The following is a 24,693-nucleotide window of genomic DNA, read 5'->3' on the forward strand; positions in this document are numbered from 1 at the left end:
CCGGGGCCGAACGAAAATAAACTATTTGGAAAGGAAAAAAAATTCGTTTTGAAGCGTACTTTCCGATTAGGTGTTTCTAATTATCGCAAACGTGGAAACGATGCCATATAAGTTACTTCTACGTGCGGATTTAATTAAGACATTTAACGGCCGAACACCTTTTTTTCGAAACGAACAGGACCTACCGACCATTCAATTTTCTCTTAATCATTGTTTTTCGTCGTTTCAAGGGCGAACCGGGAAATAAACTAAAAAAAATGACAACCATTTCTTTCGTAATAAATGTGTTTTTAGTGTAGAAAAATTGCATTTGTTTTGGACCCAAACCAAACACGTTGGCGAGATTCGGGAAGAAACGTTTCGGATAATATAAAAGGGCGAGAAAATTCCCGACTTGTGGCCATCGGCCGTTAGTTGTACGGGCGATTAAGGACGAGATAATCCGATAATTAATTTATATTTATAGCAAAAGATTTTAGTCTACGAAACTTAGTCACTTCGGTTATCGATCGAGACGAAGGAAGTTTTTGTAACTTCTTTCCGTTTATCATTTTGTCTTTTTGATGGACTTTTCGCGTGGAGCGCATTCCGATGGTCGCGTTTAAAAAATTAAGTATAAATTTTAAAATCTCGATTATCGTTAGTCACGCTTTTTAAGAATAACGAATTTCTCAACAATTAACGTCATCTGGCCGAAGTCGACTTCGATATGTCGGTCGCGCCACCTGGAGGCTTTTTTTCTTACTTAATCCAAATTTTTAAAATTACGAGAATTAGTTTAAAATCTGAACTTCCTAGAACGCATATTTTTTGAGGAAATATCATCTACTACTTAACTTTTTTCTCGCATTAATGAGAAGCCCTTCGTATTTCTTTCGGGAAGACTAGTGTCCGATAGAGCATCGATTATTTGTCGGATGCGCGCGTGTCACCCTTCACTCTTCCTCCGAAAGACCCATCGATCACGAAATTTTAAAACAATGCGGATTTGTCATCGATCACTTATAATCGCATTCGTCGGCAGTTATTTCGTGATAAAATTCGGTCTCCGTACTAATTATATAAACCGTCCCTTGTAAATCGATCCTAATCGGGAATGCCCTTTCGAATTTCGATCCATCCGAAGACTTTTAATGCTATTTTAAAACTTAATTTACGTTGTTATTTGCATAAGTCGATGCCGTGCCGAAAATCGTCCGAATTAAATATTTAACATCTATTTAATAATCCCGAACTTCGTTATTCTAAAAATTGGCTTTCGTCTAACTGCGATAAGTTATTTTAAATTGATAACGGAATTTTTCGCCCAAGTATCCGCATTCAGATGATAATTTTCTAAATGAATAAATATTTATCGAACTCACCAAAGCCAACAAGTGTCTCCTCTGCTTCAGATCTTCCATGACGTTTATGCAGAGTTCTCGAAAACTATGATTGTAAAGACAGTCTCCCGGTATTCCCCAGTGGAGATCCACCACGTTTAATTCGTATCCCTGTTTGGCACAGTGATATCTCAGTTTTGGAAATACGTTCTCGATCAAAGCACTCCTTTCCACTTCCGTGTCTGCAAATAAAATCGGTTTATTAAACGATAACGAATTTGCTCCGACCTGGAAAAATGTCGCCATTATAAAACTGCTTACCGTAATATCCGGCGCATAAGAAGAGCGCTATCTCCTTGGAAGGAACCACGATTTCGTTTTCGATTTTTCCCATTAGCAAATTGCGAATGTTTTCGGGAAATTTCTGAAGATCGGGAAGTCCTACGTTTTCGGCGTTTTGCATGTCTTTGTTTATGGATGAAGATATCTGAGTGGAATATAAAATGTTAATAAATCCGTAATCGTGCTTTTTCATTTTTAAGAATTAAAACTAAGATCGTTACGTATCTAAGCATTTAAATTTAATTTCCTCGGATATATCGAGTGAGATTTAGCGAGACGGTCAACCACTGTAAGCGACTAATTTGAAATTTGGCTGAATCGACAACTCTATATACCTATAATAAACGTAAAATAGCTGAATATGGTACGTTCGAGAGATTAAGAGATTTATTTGTCGAGATTCGAGAAAAATTAAATTTATAACTTTTTTGTTAAGTTTGAAAATTACTCAAAAATTATCGACTTGTCGTTTGTTTGTTTCCAACTTTTCTGCTTTTAACAGCAAATATCACTTGTTAATCGTAAAAGAAATAACGGGAAGAGCTCTCTCGCTCGATTTCCATGGCACTCACTCAAACAAGACCGTTATGGGACCATTACGAAGTCTGATAATTTTCAATTATATATTGATATAAAATTTAATTGATAACAAAAACTTAAAAGGAATAACTTTGTCGAATTATGGTCAAAATTTCCATTAAGAAATATTGTTTTTTAAGCTTAAATATTTTTGACACAAACTCAAAGTTAAAAATACGTGTGGCGCCATCTGTTGCGGGGTGCTATTAAAAATAACTTTTATATTATTAATATAGAAAGGCATAAAAACTTTTCTCTGCCTTTAAAGTTTAAAATGTTGCAAACGCCTATAATGAGTAAAATTTTCATTAAATTCAATTCCCTCTATCCCCAACCCTTTCACTTCCCCTACTCCAAAATTTAATAGCATCAAATGACCTTTATAACAAGTCACCGTGCCAAATTTCGTTCCTTCGTCTTTACTCGTCCCGAGATATTAAACTAAACACACGGTCTCAAAAGATCGAAAAATTGACACGATAACAATACTTTCCCGGCTGTGTGACATAACACGAGAAAGTAAAACGAATCTCGGATCATAACAAATGCGAACTAAATGTATAACACTAATATTTAGACGATTAAGAGAGGAAGTTTTCGGATTCCTCTATACTACGCTTCTTATGACAACAGAGGATTTAGGGATATTTTTGGCATTGTGACCTACCGAACCACCGGTGGGTGGTGGTGAAGTGGCAGACATTTCGCTCCATTCTCCCCCGGTGCTGTCGGATTTTGCTCCGGCAGATGTGGGCAATTGTTCGGGTCCGTGAGCCGCGTCGCTTGGAAGTCGTGAAGATGGTGGAGATTCTTTTCCATAAGGTATGCTGTCCGTCGATCTTATGGAACTTCTTCGCCTGTCTTGAATGGGTGAACTGCGAGGAAAAAATATTACAAGATTTACAAAACAAATTCCTTTCGGTTTAATCGATACGCGGCAATGCCCCTACGGAAAATCTATCCTCTTAATTATTAAATACATTTTACAGTTTAAATTTATTCATTTTCTTATTCGAAAATTGGAAAAAAAAGAGGAGGAAACTTTCTAAAAAAAATTATAAATCTAGTTTAATGAAAATAACAGTTTTACAAAAATAAACAATAGTTTAAATGATTTAATTATATTTGCTTCTTAGTAAATTTAGTAATTTAACACTCGCATCGCAGAACTTTTATTATAACACTTCTTCCGGATAAAGTGTTAACTTCTGTGATGTGAGTGTTAGCTTTATACTGTATAAGGCCTAATATAAGCAAATCTTCATTGACGGATTCAATTACTAAATTTATGATTTAATTACTTGCACTACAATATAATTATAGTTAATAAATTTTATTTTACCATTAAAAAAATCTGATTAAAAATTTAATTTAACCACTGCTCTCTTTAATAGAGGAAAATTACATATATTTAAACTTAATCTTTTTTAATTTCGTTTGTATTCACTTTGTTGAAATGAATATACAAAATGATCATCAGGCAAGCGTGTTCCGTCCCATTAGAATTTAACAAGATATTAGTTTGGCGGAATGTCAAAATAATAAAAACAAATCTTATTTTTTCGTGATAATTTTGACTTTTTCTCTTATAATAACTTATTTTATAAAGTATTATTAATACTCTGCACATTTAATTAACAGTTAATGTTATATTTCTGCATTATTAAAACTTATTTCAGTCGGTAGAATCGATATTAGGCTATGTCTAGGATGATGATGAATAAATTTGGAAGTAATCCCATTACGTAATTTATGTTTTCCAATAATTATCTTAAAAATCGACAAAGTAATAATTATTATTTTTCTGTCTATATATTTCTGTAAATTCTTTAAAACGTTAAACATTTTTAAAATAATTTAATAAAAACTTCAAATGGGCGCCAGTCAGATAGCCGAGATGATATAAAAAAAAGGTCAGCCTATCGCTCTGGTGGACCAGGGATCGAATTCGGGTGAGCAACTCCAGGAATTTTTCGGAAGGGCGGTCTGTCCCGGGTAAGTCGTGCTTCTCCCTCACTATGGGTCTGACAGAAAAGGACTCTAATTTAAAAAGCCCTCCTAGTACCCATAAAGAAAGAAAATCAAAAGGGCTTACACCTAGTCCTTTATATATATATATATGGGCTGGACTGCCTTCGGTTTATTACAGCATGATTAGCTTCCGCCAAAAGAGTCCGGATTCGAGTTTGCTTAAAGCAAATTCCATCTTTCCTCCTGAACCATTCTCGACATCTTCCAATGGAAACTGCTTAAGTGACAAAACTAGAACTTTCTTTTTATGCCAAAGGAATAATAGTTGTAAATTGGATAATTAACATTAAAAAAAACGCTTCTTGATAGATTTAACTAAAGCAACGTTTCCGTAACCAATTTCGATACATAATTAGCAATCATTTTGTCAATCTTAATTAAATAAAATTAAAATTTTCACCAAATTTCCTGTAGATCATATTTTAATAATTGCATACCGTATGCTTTATAATCTGAAATACAGCAATATCCTAAGGCGACTTTCATCTAAAATACCACAAATGCAAATTTAGTAATTTTTCCTGTGTTTACATAAATTTTATAAATTCAATTTTGCTTTCGTTTTGGTAGCCTGCCATAAGTGTACCGATAATACTTTTATATAAAATTTGTCCATAATTTTAAATATATAGTTGAATCCATTATGCAGGCCGACAATGATATTAATGACAGAATAAATGAATGAATGCTTAAAATATATATATGTTACACTAGGATAAATATTAAAAATATTCTATAGAATATAAATTATTATTATAATCATACGTATGGGCTGAAAACCTCGCACTTACATTCAACTCTCGAAATTGTTCTATTGCCATTTTCAATTTTGTTTATCGTTGATAAACCTGATCAGAATCGCAATTAACCATTATGGAAACAAGAGATGTGAATTTCTCAATGTACAGTACAAGTAAATATCTTTACACCAAAGGCAGATTTAAGTATGGGCCATCATAATTGGTCATTAGTATTTCCAGAAATAAATCCAATGAAATAATTGGATACAATCTTGTATCATTTCGGGCAAACTTGGTTCATAATGAGATCGGCCAGAATAAATAAGAGACAAAGAATGAAATCTCCACCCATACGATTTACAAAAATTTAGCCTACTAGATTCGAATCTGGAACCGCCGCGAAGGAAAGAAAAGCCTCTTGTTGCACAGCCACATGTTGAAACGAGTTAATTATGGATACAGTCCGAATAATTAAGAATATTTTGTATAAATAATTTCCATTGTCCATTAGTGCTTTTTTATTTATTTTTTTTTTTTTAAATCTCCCTATGAGGTTCTTTTTCATCACTCATTGTGAGTTCGGTCAGGTACACACTGAAGCGGTCGAGCAAGACTTCCCGTGAAAACTTCCTGGGGTTGCCCACCAGAATTCTTTGTTTGTTTATTAGGTTATGGCAACGCAACACTTGGGTGATCTGCCTAGATCAGGGGATGCCTTCCGGGAAGTCTTTTTAAGGGAAACTGGCCCCTATTTAGGCATTACAGACGTGGAGAAAACCTGGAAAACTCCACGTGGCCAACCCGTCCGAGCGAGGCGCGAACCCACGACCGAACTTCCATTGTACAGGGTACGAAAATCGCTTGGCCACTGATGGACCTTCCCACCAGAATTCGATACCGGGTCTTACAGACAGATAAGCTGACGCTTTAATCTCCTAGGCCATCCAGCAGTTATGTTGAACGCCAGCACCATTGAAGATATGGGAGAAGACATATCTTTCCCCTAAAAATATTGTACTTCATTCATTTTATCAAGCACTTTTTTCTTTAAAATTAAATTTTTTTTCCGTAGGCTACCGCCCTGGAGACCTTTTTTGGAAGGGAGGAGAAAGCCGCCCACAGACCCGCTGCAGTTTCCTCCGATTCACGAACGGAGGATTCCCGTTTCTACAGTATTTCTTGATCCTCTATAACTTCGCCCTCACGAAAAATGACGTTGCGCCACTGAATGCTAGAAACGTAAAAGTTTTACTATTTGGAAATAATAAGAAAAATAAGAAATGGAATGGAATAAAAAAGGAAATAAGAAAAAAAGAATTGTATGATTTAGACGTGCTATTTTTGATCACATACTTACCAACTCTATCTTTCAGACATTGTACAATAAAAAAGAAATCCTAATAATATCACAATATAAAAAAAGAAAATAATAAAATGTTTCTATTTTATCCATAAATTTTATATTATTTTAAATTGAATATGAACTTTGATTATTTTTTAATCTATCGGCGAAGCTTTTCGGAAATAAAAACGAGTTGCGTTGGAAATTTGGTAGTAAGAATTGGTATCAATAACGTTAAATTTCACTTATTTTAAAATATCGCCTACAAAAGATAATTAGAAATGTAAAAGAGTTGGATTTGAAATAATTTTTTCATGAAATTCTAAAGGACTCAAATATTCTTACTATTCACACTAAAAATTCCTATTAAGACCTCAAGTATTCCTATTATTTCCACTAAAACTTCCTATTAAGGACTCAAATATTCCTACTAAAATTTTCTACTATTTACTTTGCAGTAACATAATCGGCATGAGAAATTAATTATATAGTACAGTACATAACATATTTTACAAATATCTAATTTGGAATAGATATATATTATTTACAATAATCCAAACAAATATTTCTGATAAAATATAAAAGGAAAATCTCTTATTTAAGACCGACTATAAATAAATCTTTTCCTACGGTGTTACACAATATCAGTGTTATGTAATATTATCAAAAATGTAGCGTTAATATCGAAATTTTTCATTAAAGATTTCTTATTAGCATCTTAGATTTGTTAAATTTAATTAGTAGATCGTTATTTTCTACAAAAATTTGAAAAAAAAATGTTTTTAATATATTTTAAAATTAATTAAATTATATATTATTTACAACATTTCAAAATAAATTAAGTTATTTATGACCTTTAGACGTCGTATAAATAGTTTTTTTTTTATATTGGTTAGAAGAGAGGACTTACTACTCGCCTGGTGTTTTATATTTCAAATCATAAAATCAATTAAAAAGTTTTATTTTTAAGTGCATTATATATTCTATATTATAATGGGATATCAAATTGTACTTATAAAATTAATTAAAATGAATATAATGATTTTATCAAGCCCACTTAAGGTACTAATTCATTCTTAAAGTTTTTAAAGTCTGCAATTCTAAGATTACATTCAGTCCGTCGATGAATGTTTATCGTTAATTTCGAATTAATTTGAACGAAATCTATCGATTCTTTGTTTAATAAGATATTAAAATCATTCGAAATTTTATGCGCCTTTCGAATATTTAATTATTTATTATTCTTCTTTCATTTTAATCCAAACTCTGAAGAAGACACATTTTATTTTCAATCATTTTTTTAAGTTGATTTTATCACTCGATTTAACACATATTTTTAAATTTTTTCCCCTACTATTTCCCTCTATTTTGCTTACTTTGGAAAAAATATTATCACAAATTAAAAATAATAATAATAATGCTTCATTTTGAATGCTGAGGACTCATACTGCCTATTCGTAATCAGTGACGTGTTATTCAATAGGAAAAAAGGAAATTGCCTGGGGGACCCTAGCAACAGGGCTCCCCGAACCAATCTGTTATAAGAAAATATTTTCCCCGAAAAATTACCCCGAAGAAACACTGTACATGGGGCGTTCTAATTCAAATTTGCCTGGGCCCTATGAAGGTAAAACGCGCCAACTGATTATAATTAGTCTGCAGTTGCGCTTATATTTTATCAAATATGCTTAAAAAAATGAGAATTTTTCGAACTGTCGACTCAATAAAAATATAATTTACACGATTTTTCTTTTAGTGCTAAACTATCATTGCTGATGATTCGGAATTTTCATTCGGGAACATCAGTTTTGAATTTTATTCGGCATCCCTACTAATTATATTCATCTAAATCATCCTTTTGCTCTACTTCATTTTGTCTAAACAAATTTTAATGATAATTTATTTTAAAAAACACTAGAGGAAGAAAAAATTATCAGCGAATTTCCGAATTACTTCACATCAAATGATTAAATTTCCAAATCACAAGAATTGGAAATGAATTTCCTACGTCTAAATTTGTCCTTTACTTCGAATAACAAATAGACTATAGCTTTGAAATTTTAAGTAATATTGATTCCTCTTTATCATAAGGGTCGCATGATACATAATTTATAAATCGTTTCATTTCCCATAATAACCTTCTTTCTAGATTATATTACTTTGGAAGGTAATGAGCCTAGGCATTTTTTATGATAAACTTAATCGCTATAAATTTATCCCTGAATCAATTGTTTACTTCTATTAAAATACGAAAATGCTAAATCAGCTCATAAGAGTTTGATGTGGATAGAATTTCTTTTTTGATCGGTACATGCACTATAGAAGAACTTTATAATAAAGTATTACAGAATATATCCTATTTATCCGTGTATCAGCTTCTCTATATTGTTAATTTTATACGTAAATAAAACAATTCAAAATGATTTTAAGAATATTTCGGATAGCTTTACAATTAATTTTCAAGTAGAGATCTCATTTAAATTACTTTATTTCACATCAGATATTTAATCAAGGGCAAGATTAAGTTTTAATTTCACAAATTTAATCGTTATTCATTTACTAAATTCATAAGATAATTATTTGAATAAGGCGTATTTTTGTTAAATAATATATTAAGGTATCAGTAAATGTTTTTTGAATTTGGTAAAGCTAAAATGTCGAATTTTTTTTAAATCTACGATTACTATAATATTGATTTCTTCGGGGTGAACTTCAGGGATTTCTTCAAATTGACACATTATCAAAATATGATATTAATTATTTATCCAGGTAAAAACTCGAATTTTTTATAATAAATTGTAAAAATTTTAAATTTTCCTATTCCATCTCATATTCTCGAGGATTGTATAAGAGGAATAATAAATATAAATGCATAGAATTACTATTTATACATTATTTATCCTCTTAATGATAATCGTAAGTATAGTTTATTAGAAGAAGAATAAATCTACTCGATTTATGACTTATGCTAAATTAATTTATTTATAAAAGGATTTATCTACATCAGTTTTACAGTCTGTATAAGAAAATTATAGTAGTAACAGTGGCGCTTGGTGGGGCTCAGACGAATTTGAATTAGAGGGGGCCCCTTGTACTGTATAGTGTTAACTTCAGACATTTTTCTTCTGGGGACTTTTTCGGAGAAATATTTTCTTATAAAAGATTGGTTTGGGGCTCCATTAACAGGCAACTGCCCTTTTTGCCCATCGGATAATGCGTAAGGCATGCGAACTTTACGAAAATGATCCGTAAAGTTGTAAAAAAAAGAACGTAATTAATTTCTACGAAGCGTTTATTTTATTTTAATTAAACGAAAAACAAGAAAACCGATGCAACTATGTTTAGAACAATCTTTCTGTTTATTCAGTAATACTCCTTGATAAACATCAGAGATATATGCAAATTCGTCTATCGAAAATAACACTTTTAATATATTACTAATCTTTATTATTAATTTCTCGCAGTATTATATTTAACAAATACTTCACCAATTTGATAATTTAAAACAGCTACGCTACATGATTTTTTACGTCAATTAACATTCTGACGAACGTGGAGATAAATATATATTTGATTGCCACTTAGGACATAGAACAACGAGTAAATCTTTATATTCGAACCATCTGAATATCTTTAAATATTAAAATATTTGTGTTGTGTCCGTGTTAGACCAATTAACTCAAATGCCAAATATGTTTGGAATATTAATCGTTAAGATTTGAAACACGCATTTCAAATTATCTCGGAAATAAATATATTATTTTAATCTGAATATTAGAATAAAAATTTATGAATATTATCGTCAAAATTTCTAAGTTTACTTAACATTATTACGCGTATAAATTGTTATCTGATATCTTCGTCTAATTATAAAATGATTAAACGGTAACCAAACTGTAAACTTTATTAAATAATTTATATAATTATAATGTTTAAATCGAAGAATGCAGCGTATTAAAAAGCTAAAAGTTTCATTAAAAAAATACACGCATATAAAAAAAAAATTGAATGACGCACTCTCTATAATAAGTAAAATGACTTTTAGATTTCTATCTAAAAATGGAATTTATAGATTTTTCCGGTCTTTCTTTTTAAATTATTACCATTAGGAAATTCTAATTATATTCTTAAACAAATTTTATTAAAGATAATTAATATATAACAACGTATAATAATTGTAATAGATAAATAATACCAGGAAATTTGAATAAATTATGATTAATTCATTTTATAAAAATTGTAACTACATCGTTTATTTTATATATGTAAAAAATTACCTTCATTATTCGAGTTAAATTATATATTATAATCGGATAAAAACTAAAAATATTTAAAAATTCTTTTTAATTTTAAAATAATAAGTCCGTTAATATGCTGTGTAAGTTATATATTATTGATCTTCAAAAAAAAGTGCTACTTAAAGCAGATTTTTTAAAGATGAAGCAAAAGAACATTGCCACCACCTTTGAAACAGGAAACTGCAATGTGCTGTAACGGTAAACGAATAATTATCACGAAGATTGACAGCTGAAGACTATATGAAGAAACGGTTAATGCGGCGTTATCCTATGGGCAAAAAGGACAATTGCCTGGATCCTCCACCAGCGGGGCCCCAAACCAATCTTTGATAAGAAAATATTTTCCCCAAGATGTCCGAAGTCAATGTTGTATATGGAGCTTCATATTTCAAATTTGCCTGGGGAACCATGAAGATATAACGCGCCACTAGGTTAATGTTTAAAAAATAGTAGTTACTGTACATTATGACTTTTTCGAGTAGTACAGAAGAGTAACAATTTCGTGGAGTGATGCTGATCAAAATAATGCCATTATTATAAATCGAATGCCGTCTTCTCTAATGATTGTTTTAATAGGCTGTATCAATTTTTAATTCAAGTAAAATCCAAAAGTAGAATTTCGAGGATTAAAGGATTCCATTTTCTATTATAATAGACTAAGATAAATTTATTCTAGACTTAGAATACAAAGATAATATTAATTAATATGAAATTATAAGATGGTTTTATTATCGATAAGTAAATGGATTCCCTGTAATTATTTGTAATTTTTCTATTCCAGCTAACGATTTAATGCCGTTTTTATGAATAGAAAACAATAGAAATCTGTCTATCAATAAAATTTTCGAGAAAATTTAGAATTCCGTACGAATGGTTCGAAGAAAAGTACTTCAATTCAATGCTTCTTCAATTAATTTTTCAATACACTTCAATATCCTACTACTAAAAACTGTGTATTATATCGGTAAATAAAAAATAAACCGGCGTATATTTAATACATTAATCTTAGTTCAAATATATCGCATTCAATTTCTCCTATTGAGATAGTGAAATGTTTAAATTTTTCAAGAAATAAGTTTTTAGACAACACTTTTGAATGAGAAATAAAAATCACACTATTCTTCAATGAAATTGTCGGGGAATTTGTTTTCTAATATAAAATAAGATTGAACTTTTAGATATCACATCTACTAAAAGCTAACAAGTAAATTTTATGTAAGTTATTTATCATATAATTATTTGATACAAATTATATCGAAATTATCAGGTAAAACAAAATGGCCAACGTTAAAGATGGCTTTCAGTCATGGATGAAAAGATCCTCTATCCTCTATATACACGAATTTTTGTTATAAAAAACTCAATTTTAACTCTAACTTTTCACCAAATTATAAAATATTAATATTTTATTCTAAAATAATTTCTATGAAGCTAAATTATATTGGTTTTTCGGATAAATTAGCCTAAATATATAAATAAATCTTGCTTACGAATCGAGCTATATACATGTTTAAAAAACAAAATTTCGTAGTATCACGAAGCGATTTTCATTAGAGAATTTTTATTTGGCTATTAAAAAGTCATTTCTTCTAGACCGGAATTATAAAAATAAATAAAATTTTACCACTAATTAACAACAAAAATATAAAAAAACTTATATAATATGTCCATTCCGTTGATACGGTACAGAATTCTCTCATCTATTTCTTAGATTTTACATTTTAATGTAACAAAATCGAATATGAAATTTTAAAATAAAACTGAATGTTATATTAAAATGTAATATCAAATTCTAATTATAAGAATATAATTAAAATCGAATGTAATGATTTTATGTAATCCACATTCTCATACAACACCATTAATTCATTTTTAACTTTTTAAAGTCTGCAATAGCTTATCAAAGATTACATTCAGATGGGCTGATGCACGCTTATCGTTAATTTCGAGTTAATTTAGAGAAACTGCATCGATTCTTCGTTCAATAGGAAATTAAATATGTGTTCTGCAATTATGTATCTTTCGAATTTTTAAACTAATTGTTATTTTTGCTTTCGCCTCTAGTTTAAACTCTCGACAGTTTTCCAATGATGAAATCTTCTATCAATTCAAAATGTGAATATGATTATTCCAAATTAATAAACTTTTTTAAAATTTAATTTATTAATTTTGGAAGAATTCAATTTATTCCATATAAAAATTAAAAAATTACGATATAAATAAAGGATGATAAGTAATAAAAATAGCAGAAAACAAAGATGGAACGTCTTCATTGCTGATTTCTCTCTTACCATGAAACATCTACATGTTTTAACCTATTTTGAGTTGGTAAACAAGCAAAAAAACATTAATATTTTCCATCGGAAAAATGCAATTTTAATACTATTTTAGGAAATTGGCCATTTGATAATTCGATCCATTGAATACATTTTGATTTTCGGCTTGATTTAGTAAAATCCATAAAAATAGATGTGATAAGACGTTGATAACAAGAGAATTATATCGAAATTTCGCTTTAAAAAAAAAAAGATCTAACGTCGAATCTATCGATTTCCATTCTCCGAAAATTTTTTCAAGGGTGTGGTGAAACATGCACTTACCCAAGCGCTTCTGTGAGCTAAAATATGGGTTGGGCAACCAATGATGAATGGCATTCTAATTGCTCGTCGTGAAAACTGATGAAATATAATATGCAGCACACTCTAAATGTATTTCGTTCGCTACTATTTACATAATTATGAATTTCCTTAAAGCTTACGTCATGCGTAACCACTATTTATAAATGTAGACCTAAGTAACCTATCTAAGAAAAATGCAAATAACTCGAAGTAGATTATATTTTTAATATACTACAACAATAGCAAAGTAGCCAACTATATACATAAAAAGAAATTGCTATCAAATGAATAAATGTATTATAACTTATTGGGCTGCCATTTGAAAAAATTGTAGACCTATAAATTCCCACTTTCTGTCTGTCCTTCCTTAATCTCGAGAACGTAGTTAGTTAGATGAAAATGGAGACCGGATATCGATATGAAAAGCTTAGGGGCAAAAGGCTCAGATTAACTATATACGAACTTCCGTTGCATACCCCGAGTTACATTATTTCAATTCATAACTCTTCTGAAAGGAGTTAGATGACCGACACGACTCCATTGCTAACGGAAAAGTATGATGTACTAGGGCAAGACACTACTAATTTGAGGTGGAAAGCATATATTTTAAATTAAATAAATTAAAAATTGCAGCCCGGCATTGTCACCACGTCGCAATAAATAATTGCTCGTATTATATTATATTCCACCATTATTACGGTAGACTCTTTCTAATCCAGCCATTCTTTGCACAGAGGAATCCGGATTGGTGAGAGTGCCAGATTACCGTGTGTATACGACTCGGTAATCTCGGCAATGAAGGACGTGGCTTGTCGCCCTTCTTCACCGATTCATTTTCGAGCTATATTTTCTTATTGTGAAATTATGCCCAGGGATACAGTAACTGCAAGTTTAATTCTTTATTAAAGTTAATGTAGTTTACTATATACATTTAAAAAAATTATAAACACGAATAAGAGGGGGATATTTTAATGGGTCGTGCCGGATAAGCAAGAGTATATTGTATTATTAATATATTTACCCGAGAGCACAAAATCGGAGTTATTTAAATACTTAAACTATTTTCAAAAAAAGGGGGACAAGCTAGACTTTCTAAGAATAATAAACCTAATTTTCCTAGCCTGCTGTCATTAGTAAACTAAGAAACTTCCTTGTATAAAGTATTTGATGGATTGTAAATCATTTATTGTGCTGACTTTTATCAAATTCTGAAAAAAAAATCAGAAGAATGTTTTTAATTTAGAAAAAAAAACATGCACGAATTAAATTAAACAGGGTTAAGTTATTAACAAGAAACGGAACGACATTACTGGGCGGCGTTCCCTAATATTTTAGGTTAATTCCTTTTAGAGTTTTGGAGGATCGAAATATTATCCAGAAATCAGGTCGCGACATTCCAGGAGTCTTCTGTAGGAATGTACTGTACTTAGGCAATTGTAATATTCATTCATTTCTACTAATCTGTTAAATCAGATATATTGTAACAATAAAATGAATTAAAATAGACAGTTTTTCAAGAAATAAGTTTCAACAGCAGTTTAAAGTATATCTCAGAATCTTAATACATACTTTACAGATAAAGACTGTACACAGACTCTAGACTACTCTATATACATTATATACATAGAATCTTATAGGTTCTATGTAAATATAAGTCAAAATTGTTCAAAGTTCTGCATTTTATTTTCCCGACTGTTAACAGAGGGGAAAGTATAGCGATCGGTCAAAATAATGACCCCTCCAAGATTTTGGAATTAGGACTTCNAACCCACGACCGAACTTCCATTGTTCAGGGTACGAAGATCGCTTGGCCACTGGTGGACCTTTCCACCAGAATTCTATACCCGGTCTTACAGACAGATAAACTGACGCTTTAATCGCCTAGGCCAGTGTTTCTCAACGGGGGCGATATCGCCCCATGTGGGCGTTTTTCCATGTTGAGGGGGCGATTAGTAACAAATTATATTTTGGGGGGGGGCGAAAAACAATTTTCTGGGCGATATAGTAAAACATTATATTAAGAATAATTAGATATTTTATTTTTTAAATCGTACAATAATTGAACAAATAACATTATACTAGTCACTAGTCTATTCAATGCAGTACGAATTTGGCGTTAGTCTTGGTTCTCGGCATCGGAATTTTGAAGTGAAGGGGGCGATAATATGTAACGGTTTCATTGAAGGGGGCGATACTACGTTGATGGGGCGACGATTCGTTAGAGGTTGAGAAACCCCGGCCTAGGCCATCCAGCAGTTATGTTGAACGCGCAGCACCATTGAAGATATGGGAGAAGACATATCTTCCCCCTAAAAATATCGTACTTCATTCATTTTATCAAGCACTTTTTTTCTTTAAAATTAAATTTTTTTCCGTAGGCTACCGCCCTGAAAACCTTTTTTGAAAGGAAGGAGAAAGCCGCCCCTAGACCCGCTGCAGTTTCCTCCGATTCACGAACGGAAGATTCCCGTTTCTACAGTATTTCTTGATCCTCTATAACTTCGCCCTCACGAAAAATGACGTTGCGCCACTGAATGCTAGAAACGTAAAAGTTTTACTATTTGGAAATAATAAGAAAAATAAGAAATGGAATGGAATAAAAAAGGAAATAAGAAAAAGAATTGTATGATTTAGACGTGCTATTTTTGATCACATACTTACCAACTCTATCTTTCAGACATTGTACAATAAAAAAGAAATCCTAATAATATCACAATATAAAAAAAGAAAATAATAAAATGTTTCTATTTTATCCATAAATTTTATATTATTTTAAATTGAATATGAACTTTGATTATTTTTTAATCTATCGGCGAAGCTTTTCGGAAATAAAAACGAGTTGCGTTGGAAATTTGGTAGTAAGAATTGGTATCAATAACGTTAAATTTCACTTATTTTAAAATATCGCCTACAAAAGATAATTAGAAATGTAAAAGAGTTGGATTTGAAATAATTTTTTCATGAAATTCTAAAGGACTCAAATATTCTTACTATTCACACTAAAAATTCCTATTAAGACCTCAAGTATTCCTATTATTTCCACTAAAACTTCCTATTAAGGACTCAAATATTCCTACTAAAATTTTCTACTATTTACTTTGCAGTAACATAATCGGCATGAGAAATTAATTATATAGTACAGTACATAACATATTTTACAAATATCTAATTTGGAATAGATATATATTATTTACAATAATCCAAACAAATATTTCTGATAAAATATAAAAGGAAAATCTCTTATTTAAGACCGACTATAAATAAATCTTTTCCTACGGTGTTACACAATATCAGTGTTATGTAATATTATCAAAAATGTAGCGTTAATATCGAAATTTTTCATTAAAGATTTCTTATTAGCATCTTAGATTTGTTAAATTTAATTAGTAGATCGTTATTTTCTACAAAAATTTGAAAAAAAAAATGTTTTTAATATATTTTAAAATTAATTAAATTATATATTATTTACAACATTTCAAAATAAATTAAGTTATTTATGACCTTTAGACGTCGTATAAATAGTTTTTTTTTATATTGGTTAGAAGAGAGGACTTACTACTCGCCTGGTGTTTTATATTTCAAATCATAAAATCAATTAAAAAGTTTTATTTTTAAGTGCATTATATATTCTATATTATAATGGGATATCAAATTGTACTTATAAAATTAATTAAAATGAATATAATGATTTTATCAAGCCCACTTAAGGTACTAATTCATTCTTAAAGTTTTTAAAGTCTGCAATTCTAAGATTACATTCAGTCCGTCGATGAATGTTTATCGTTAATTTCGAATTAATTTGAACGAAATCTATCGATTCTTTGTTTAATAAGATATTAAAATCATTCGAAATTTTATGCGCCTTTCGAATATTTAATTATTTATTATTCTTCTTTCATTTTAATCCAAACTCTGAAGAAGACACATTTTATTTTCAATCATTTTTTTAAGTTGATTTTATCACTCGATTTAACACATATTTTTAAATTTTTCCCCTACTATTTCCCTCTATTTTGCTTACTTTGGAAAAAATATTATCACAAATTAAAAATAATAATAATAATGCTTCATTTTGAATGCTGAGGACTCATACTGCCTATTCGTAATCAGTGACGTGTTATTCAATAGGAAAAAAGGAAATTGCCTGGGGGACCCTAGCAACAGGGCTCCCCGAACCAATCTGTTATAAGAAAATATTTTCCCCGAAAAATTACCCCGAAGAAACACTGTACATGGGGCGTTCTAATTCAAATTTGCCTGGGCCCTATGAAGGTAAAACGCGCCAACTGATTATAATTAGTCTGCAGTTGCGCTTATATTTTATCAAATATGCTTAAAAAAATGAGAATTTTTCGAACTGTCGACTCAATAAAAATATAATTTACACGATTTTTCTTTTAGTGCTAAACTATCATTGCTGATGATTCGGAATTTTCATTCGGGAACATCAGTTTTGAATTTTATTCGGCATCCCTACTAATTATATTCATCTAAATCATCCTTTTGCTCTACTTCATTTTGTCTAAACAAATTTTAATGATAATTTATTTTAAAAAACACTAGAGGAAGAAAAAATTATCAGCGAATTTCCGAATTACTTCACATCAAATGATTAAATTTCCAAATCACAAGAATTGGAAATGAATTTCCTACGTCTAAATTTGTCCTTTACTTCGAATAACAAATAGACTATAGCTTTGAAATTTTAAGTAATATTGATTCCTCTTTATCATAAGGGTCGCATGATACATAATTTATAAATCGTTTCATTTCCCATAATAACCTTCTTTCTAGATTATATTACTTTGGAAGGTAATGAGCCTAGGCATTTTTTATGATAAACTTAATCGCTATAAATTTATCCCTGAATCAATTGTTTACTTCTATTAAAATACGAAAATGCTAAATCAGCTCATAAGAGTTTGATGTGGATAGAATTTCTTTTTTGATCGGTACATGCACTATAGAAGAACTTTATAATAAAGTATTACAGAATATATCCTATTTATCCGTGTATCAGCTTCTCTATATTGTTAATTTTATACGTAAATAAAACAATTCAAAATGATTTTAAGAATATTTCGGATAGCTTTACAATTAATTTTCAAGTAGAGATCTCATTTAAATTACTTTATTTCACATCAGATATTTAATCAAGGGCAAGATTAAGTTTTAATTTCACAAATTTAATCGTTATTCATTTACTAAATTCATAAGATAATTATTTGAATAAGGCGTATTTTTGTTAAATAATATATTAAGGTATCAGTAAATGTTTTTTGAATTTGGTAAAGCTAAAATGTCGAATTTTTTTTAAATCTACGATTACTATAATATTGATTTCTTCGGGGTGAACTTCAGGGATTTCTTCAAATTGACACATTATCAAAATATGATATTAATTATTTATCCAGGTAAAAACTCGAATTTTTTATAATAAATTGTAAAAATTTTAAATTTTCCTATTCCATCTCATATTCTCGAGGATTGTATAAGAGGAATAATAAATATAAATGCATAGAATTACTATTTATACATTATTTATCCTCTTAATGATAATCGTAAGTATAGTTTATTAGAAGAAGAATAAATCTACTCGATTTATGACTTATGCTAAATTAATTTATTTATAAAAGGATTTATCTACATCAGTTTTACAGTCTGTATAAGAAAATTATAGTAGTAACAGTGGCGCTTGGTGGGGCTCAGACGAATTTGAATTAGAGGGGGCCCCTTGTACTGTATAGTGTTAAGTTCAGACATTTTTCTTCTGGGGACTTTTTCGGAGAAATATTTTCTTATAAAAGATTGGTTTGGGGCTCCATTAACAGGCAACTGCCCTTTTTGCCCATCGGATAATGCGTAAGGCATGCGAACTTTACGAAAATGATCCGTAAAGTTGTAAAAAAAAGAACGTAATTAATTTCTACGAAGCGTTTATTTTATTTTAATTAAACGAAAAACAAGAAAACCGATGCAACTATGTTTAGAACAATCTTTCTGTTTATTCAGTAATACTCCTTGATAAACATCAGAGATATATGCAAATTCGTCTATCGAAAATAACACTTTTAATATATTACTAATCTTTATTATTAATTTCTCGCAGTATTATATTTAACAAATACTTCACCAATTTGATAATTTAAAACAGTTACGCTACATGATTTTTTACGTCAGTTAACATTCTGACGAACGTGGAGATAAATATATATTTGATTGCCACTTAGAACATAGAACAACGAGTAAATCTTTATATTCGAACCATCTGAATATCTTTAAATATTAAAATATTTGTGTTGTGTCCGTGTTAGACCAATTAACTCAAATGCCAAATATGTTTGGAATATTAATCGTTAAGATTTGAAACACGCATTTCAAATTATCTCGGAAATAAATATATTATTTTAATCTGAATATTAGAATAAAAATTTATGAATATTATCGTCAAAATTTCTAAGTTTACTTAACATTATTACGCGTATAAATTGTTATCTGATATCTTCGTCTAATTATAAAATGATTAAACGGTAACCAAACTGTAAACTTTATTAAATAATTTATATAATTATAATGTTTAAATCGAAGAATGCAGCGTATTAAAAAGCTAAAAGTTTCATTAAAAAAATACACGCATATAAAAAAAAAATTGAATGACGCACTCTCTATAATAAGTAAAATGACTTTTAGATTTCTATCTAAAAATGGAATTTATAGATTTTTCCGGTCTTTCTTTTTAAATTATTACCATTAGGAAATTCTAATTATATTCTTAAACAAATTTTATTAAAGATAATTAATATATAACAACGTATAATAATTGTAATAGATAAATAATACCAGGAAATTTGAATAAATTATGATTAATTCATTTTATAAAAATTGTAACTACATCGTTTATTTTATATATGTAAAAAATTACCTTCATTATTCGAGTTAAATTATATATTATAATCGGATAAAAACTAAAAATATTTAAAAATTCTTTTTAATTTTAAAATAATAAGTCCGTTAATATGCTGTGTAAGTTATATATTATTGATCTTCAAAAAGAGTGCTACTTAAAGCAGATTTTTTAAAGATGAAGCAAAAGAACATTGCCACCACCTTTGAAACAGGAAACTGCAATGTGCTGTAACGGTAAACGAATAATTATCACGAAGATTGACAGCTGAAGACTATATGAAGAAACGGTTAATGCGGCGTTATCCTATGGGCAAAAAGGACAATTGCCTGGATCCTCCACCAGCGGGGCCCCAAACCAATCTTTGATAAGAAAATATTTTCCCCAAGATGTCCGAAGTCAATGTTGTATATGGAGCTTCATATTTCAAATTTGCCTGGGGAACCATGAAGATATAACGCGCCACTAGGTTAATGTTTAAAAAATAGTAGTTACTGTACATTATGACTTTTTCGAGTAGTACAGAAGAGTAACAATTTCGTGGAGTGATGCTGATCAAAAATAATGCCATTACTATAAATCGAATGCCGTCTTCTCTAATGATTGTTTTAATAGGCTGTATCAATTTTTAATTCAAGTAAAATCCAAAAGTAGAATTTCGAGGATTAAAGGATTCCATTTTCTATTATAATAGACTAAGATAAATTTATTCTAGACTTAGAATACAAAGATAATATTAATTAATATGAAATTATAAGATGGTTTTATTATCGATAAGTAAATGGATTCCCTGTAATTATTTGTAATTTTTCTATTCCAGCTAACGATTTAATGCCGTTTTTATGAATAGAAAACAATAGAAATCTGTCTATCAATAAAATTTTCGAGAAAATTTAGAATTCCGTACGAATGGTTCGAAGAAAAGTACTTCAATTCAATGCTTCTTCAATTAATTTTTCAATACACTTCAATATCCTACTACTAAAAACTGTGTATTATATCGGTAAATAAAAAATAAACCGGCGTATATTTAATACATTAATCTTAGTTCAAATATATCGCATTCAATTTCTCCTATTGAGATAGTGAAATGTTTAAATTTTTCAAGAAATAAGTTTTTAGACAACACTTTTGAATGAGAAATAAAAATCACACTATTCTTCAATGAAATTGTCGGGGAATTTGTTTTCTAATATAAAATAAGATTGAACTTTTAGATATCACATCTACTAAAAGCTAACAAGTAAATTTTATGTAAGTTATTTATCATATAATTATTTGATACAAATTATATCGAAATTATCAGGTAAAACAAATGGGCCAACGTTAAAGATGGCTTTCAGTCATGGATGAAAAGATCCTCTATCCTCTATATACACGAATTTTTGTTATAAAAAACTCAATTTTAACTCTAACTTTTCACCAAATTATAAAATATTAATATTTTATTCTAAAATAATTTCTATGAAGCTAAATTATATTGGTTTTTCGGATAAATTAGCCTAAATATATAAATAAATCTTGCTTACGAATCGAGCTATATACATGTTTAAAAAACAAAATTTCGTAGTATCACGAAGCGATTTTCATTAGAGAATTTTTATTTGGCTATTAAAAAGTCATTTCTTCTAGACCGGAATTATAAAAATAAATAAAATTTTACCACTAATTAACAACAAAAATATAAAAAAACTTATATAATATGTCCATTCCGTTGATACGGTACAGAATTCTCTCATCTATTTCTTAGATTTTATATTTTAATGTAACAAAATCGAATATGAAATTTTAAAATAAAACTGAATGTTATATTAAAATGTAATATCAAATTCTAATTATAAGAATATAATTAAAATCGAATGTAATGATTTTATGTAATCCACATTCTCATACAACACCATTAATTCATTTTTAACTTTTTAAAGTCTGCAATAGCTTATCAAAGATTACATTCAGATGGGCTGATGCACGCTTATCGTTAATTTCGAGTTAATTTAGAGAAACTGCATCGATTCTTCGTTCAATAGGAAATTAAATATGTGTTCTGCAATTATGTATCTTTCGAATTTTTAAACTAATTGTTATTTTTGCTTTCGCCTCTAGTTTAAACTCTCGACAGTTTTCCAATGATGAAATCTTCTATCAATTCAAAATGTGAATATGATTATTCCAAATTAATAAACTTTTTTAAAATTTAATTTATTAATTTTGGAAGAATTCAATTTATTCCATATAAAAATTAAAAAATTACGATATAAATAAAGGATGATAAGTAATAAAAATAGCAGAAAACAAAGATGGAACGTCTTCATTGCTGATTTCTCTCTTACCATGAAACATCTACATGTTTTAACCTATTTTGAGTTGGTAAACAAGCAAAAAAACATTAATATTTTCCATCGGAAAAATGCAATTTTAATACTATTTTAGGAAATTGGCCATTTGATAATTCGATCCATTGAATACATTTTGATTTTCGGCTTGATTTAGTAAAATCCATAAAAATAGATGTGATAAGACGTTGATAACAAGAGAATTATATCGAAATTTCGCTTTAAAAAAAAAAAGATCTAACGTCGAATCTATCGATTTCCATTCTCCGAAAATTTTTTCAAGGGTGTGGTGAAACATGCACTTACCCAAGCGCTTCTGTGAGCTAAAATATGGGTTGGGCAACCAATGATGAATGGCATTCTAATTGCTCGTCGTGAAAACTGATGAAATATAATATGCAGCACACTCTAAATGTATTTCGTTCGCTACTATTTACATAATTATGAATTTCCTTAAAGCTTACGTCATGCGTAACCACTATTTATAAATGTAGACCTAAGTAACCTATCTAAGAAAAATGCAAATAACTCGAAGTAGATTATATTTTTAATATACTACAACAATAGCAAAGTAGCCAACTATATACATAAAAAGAAATTGCTATCAAATGAATAAATGTATTATAACTTATTGGGCTGCCATTTGAAAAAATTGTAGACCTATAAATTCCCACTTTCTGTCTGTCCTTCCTTAATCTCGAGAACGTAGTTAGTTAGATGAAAATGGAGACCGGATATCGATATGAAAAGCTTAGGGGCAAAAGGCTCAGATTAACTATATACGAACTTCCGTTGCATACCCCGAGTTACATTATTTCAATTCATAACTCTTCTGAAAGGAGTTAGATGACCGACACGACTCCATTGCTAACGGAAAAGTATGATGTACTAGGGCAAGACACTACTAATTTGAGGTGGAAAGCATATATTTTAAATTAAATAAATTAAAAATTGCAGCCCGGCATTGTCACCACGTCGCAATAAATAATTGCTCGTATTATATTATATTCCACCATTATTACGGTAGACTCTTTCTAATCCAGCCATTCTTTGCACAGAGGAATCCGGATTGGTGAGAGTGCCAGATTACCGTGTGTATACGACTCGGTAATCTCGGCAATGAAGGACGTGGCTTGTCGCCCTTCTTCACCGATTCATTTTCGAGCTATATTTTCTTATTGTGAAATTATGCCCAGGGATACAGTAACTGCAAGTTTAATTCTTTATTAAAGTTAATGTAGTTTACTATATACATTTAAAAAAATTATAAACACGAATAAGAGGGGGATATTTTAATGGGTCGTGCCGGATAAGCAAGAGTATATTGTATTATTAATATATTTACCCGAGAGCACAAAATCGGAGTTATTTAAATACTTAAACTATTTTCAAAAAAAGGGGGACAAGCTAGACTTTCTAAGAATAATAAACCTAATTTTCCTAGCCTGCTGTCATTAGTAAACTAAGAAACTTCCTTGTATAAAGTATTTGATGGATTGTAAATCATTTATTGTGCTGACTTTTATCAAATTCTGAAAAAAATCAGAAGAATGTTTTTAATTTAGAAAAAAAAAACATGCACGAATTAAATTAAACAGGGTTAAGTTATTAACAAGAAACGGAACGACATTACTGGGCGGCGTTCCCTAATATTTTAGGTTAATTCCTTTTAGAGTTTTGGAGGATCGAAATATTATCCAGAAATCAGGTCGCGACATTCCAGGAGTCTTCTGTAGGAATGTACTGTACTTAGGCAATTGTAATATTCATTCATTTCTACTAATCTGTTAAATCAGATATATTGTAACAATAAAATGAATTAAAATAGACAGTTTTTCAAGAAATAAGTTTCAACAGCAGTTTAAAGTATATCTCAGAATCTTAATACATACTTTACAGATAAAGACTGTACACAGACTCTAGACTACTCTATATACATTATATACATAGAATCTTATAGGTTCTATGTAAATATAAGTCAAAATTGTTCAAAGTTCTGCATTTTATTTTCCCGACTGTTAACAGAGGGGAAAGTATAGCGATCGGTCAAAATAATGACCCCTCCAAGATTTTGGAATTAGGACTTCTTGAAACGTCGGGAAATGCAAAAAAAAATGTGGGTTTTTTCCTGTATCTATGGATGTTAGTGTGTGGGGAGGACACGATTTTGTTCACCCTGTTTGA

At 29.7% G+C, this 24,693-nt stretch overlaps 1 protein-coding gene across 2 annotated transcripts in view; it reads right to left on the bottom strand.

Moving 5' to 3' along the window:
- Nucleotides 1-24,693, bottom strand: part of LOC111618086 (NACHT and WD repeat domain-containing protein 2-like) — a 39,563-nt gene that overhangs the window by 7,261 nt on the left and 7,609 nt on the right. For both annotated transcript variants that reach the window (XM_023359530.1, XM_023359538.1), the window contains exons 3-5: nucleotides 2,911-3,118; nucleotides 1,644-1,809; nucleotides 1,365-1,564 (exon numbers count right to left, since the gene is read on the bottom strand). In XM_023359530.1, coding sequence (XP_023215298.1) covers nucleotides 1,365-1,564; nucleotides 1,644-1,809; nucleotides 2,911-3,118 — 574 coding nt within the window. The remainder of the gene's footprint in view (nucleotides 1-1,364; nucleotides 1,565-1,643; nucleotides 1,810-2,910; nucleotides 3,119-24,693) is intronic.

The sequence above is a fragment of the Centruroides sculpturatus genome, unplaced genomic scaffold (assembly GCF_000671375.1).
Source record: "Centruroides sculpturatus isolate CEXI.00-Female unplaced genomic scaffold, Cexi_2.0 scaffold103, whole genome shotgun sequence".
In the NCBI taxonomy this organism is placed as follows: domain Eukaryota; kingdom Metazoa; phylum Arthropoda; class Arachnida; order Scorpiones; family Buthidae; genus Centruroides; species Centruroides sculpturatus.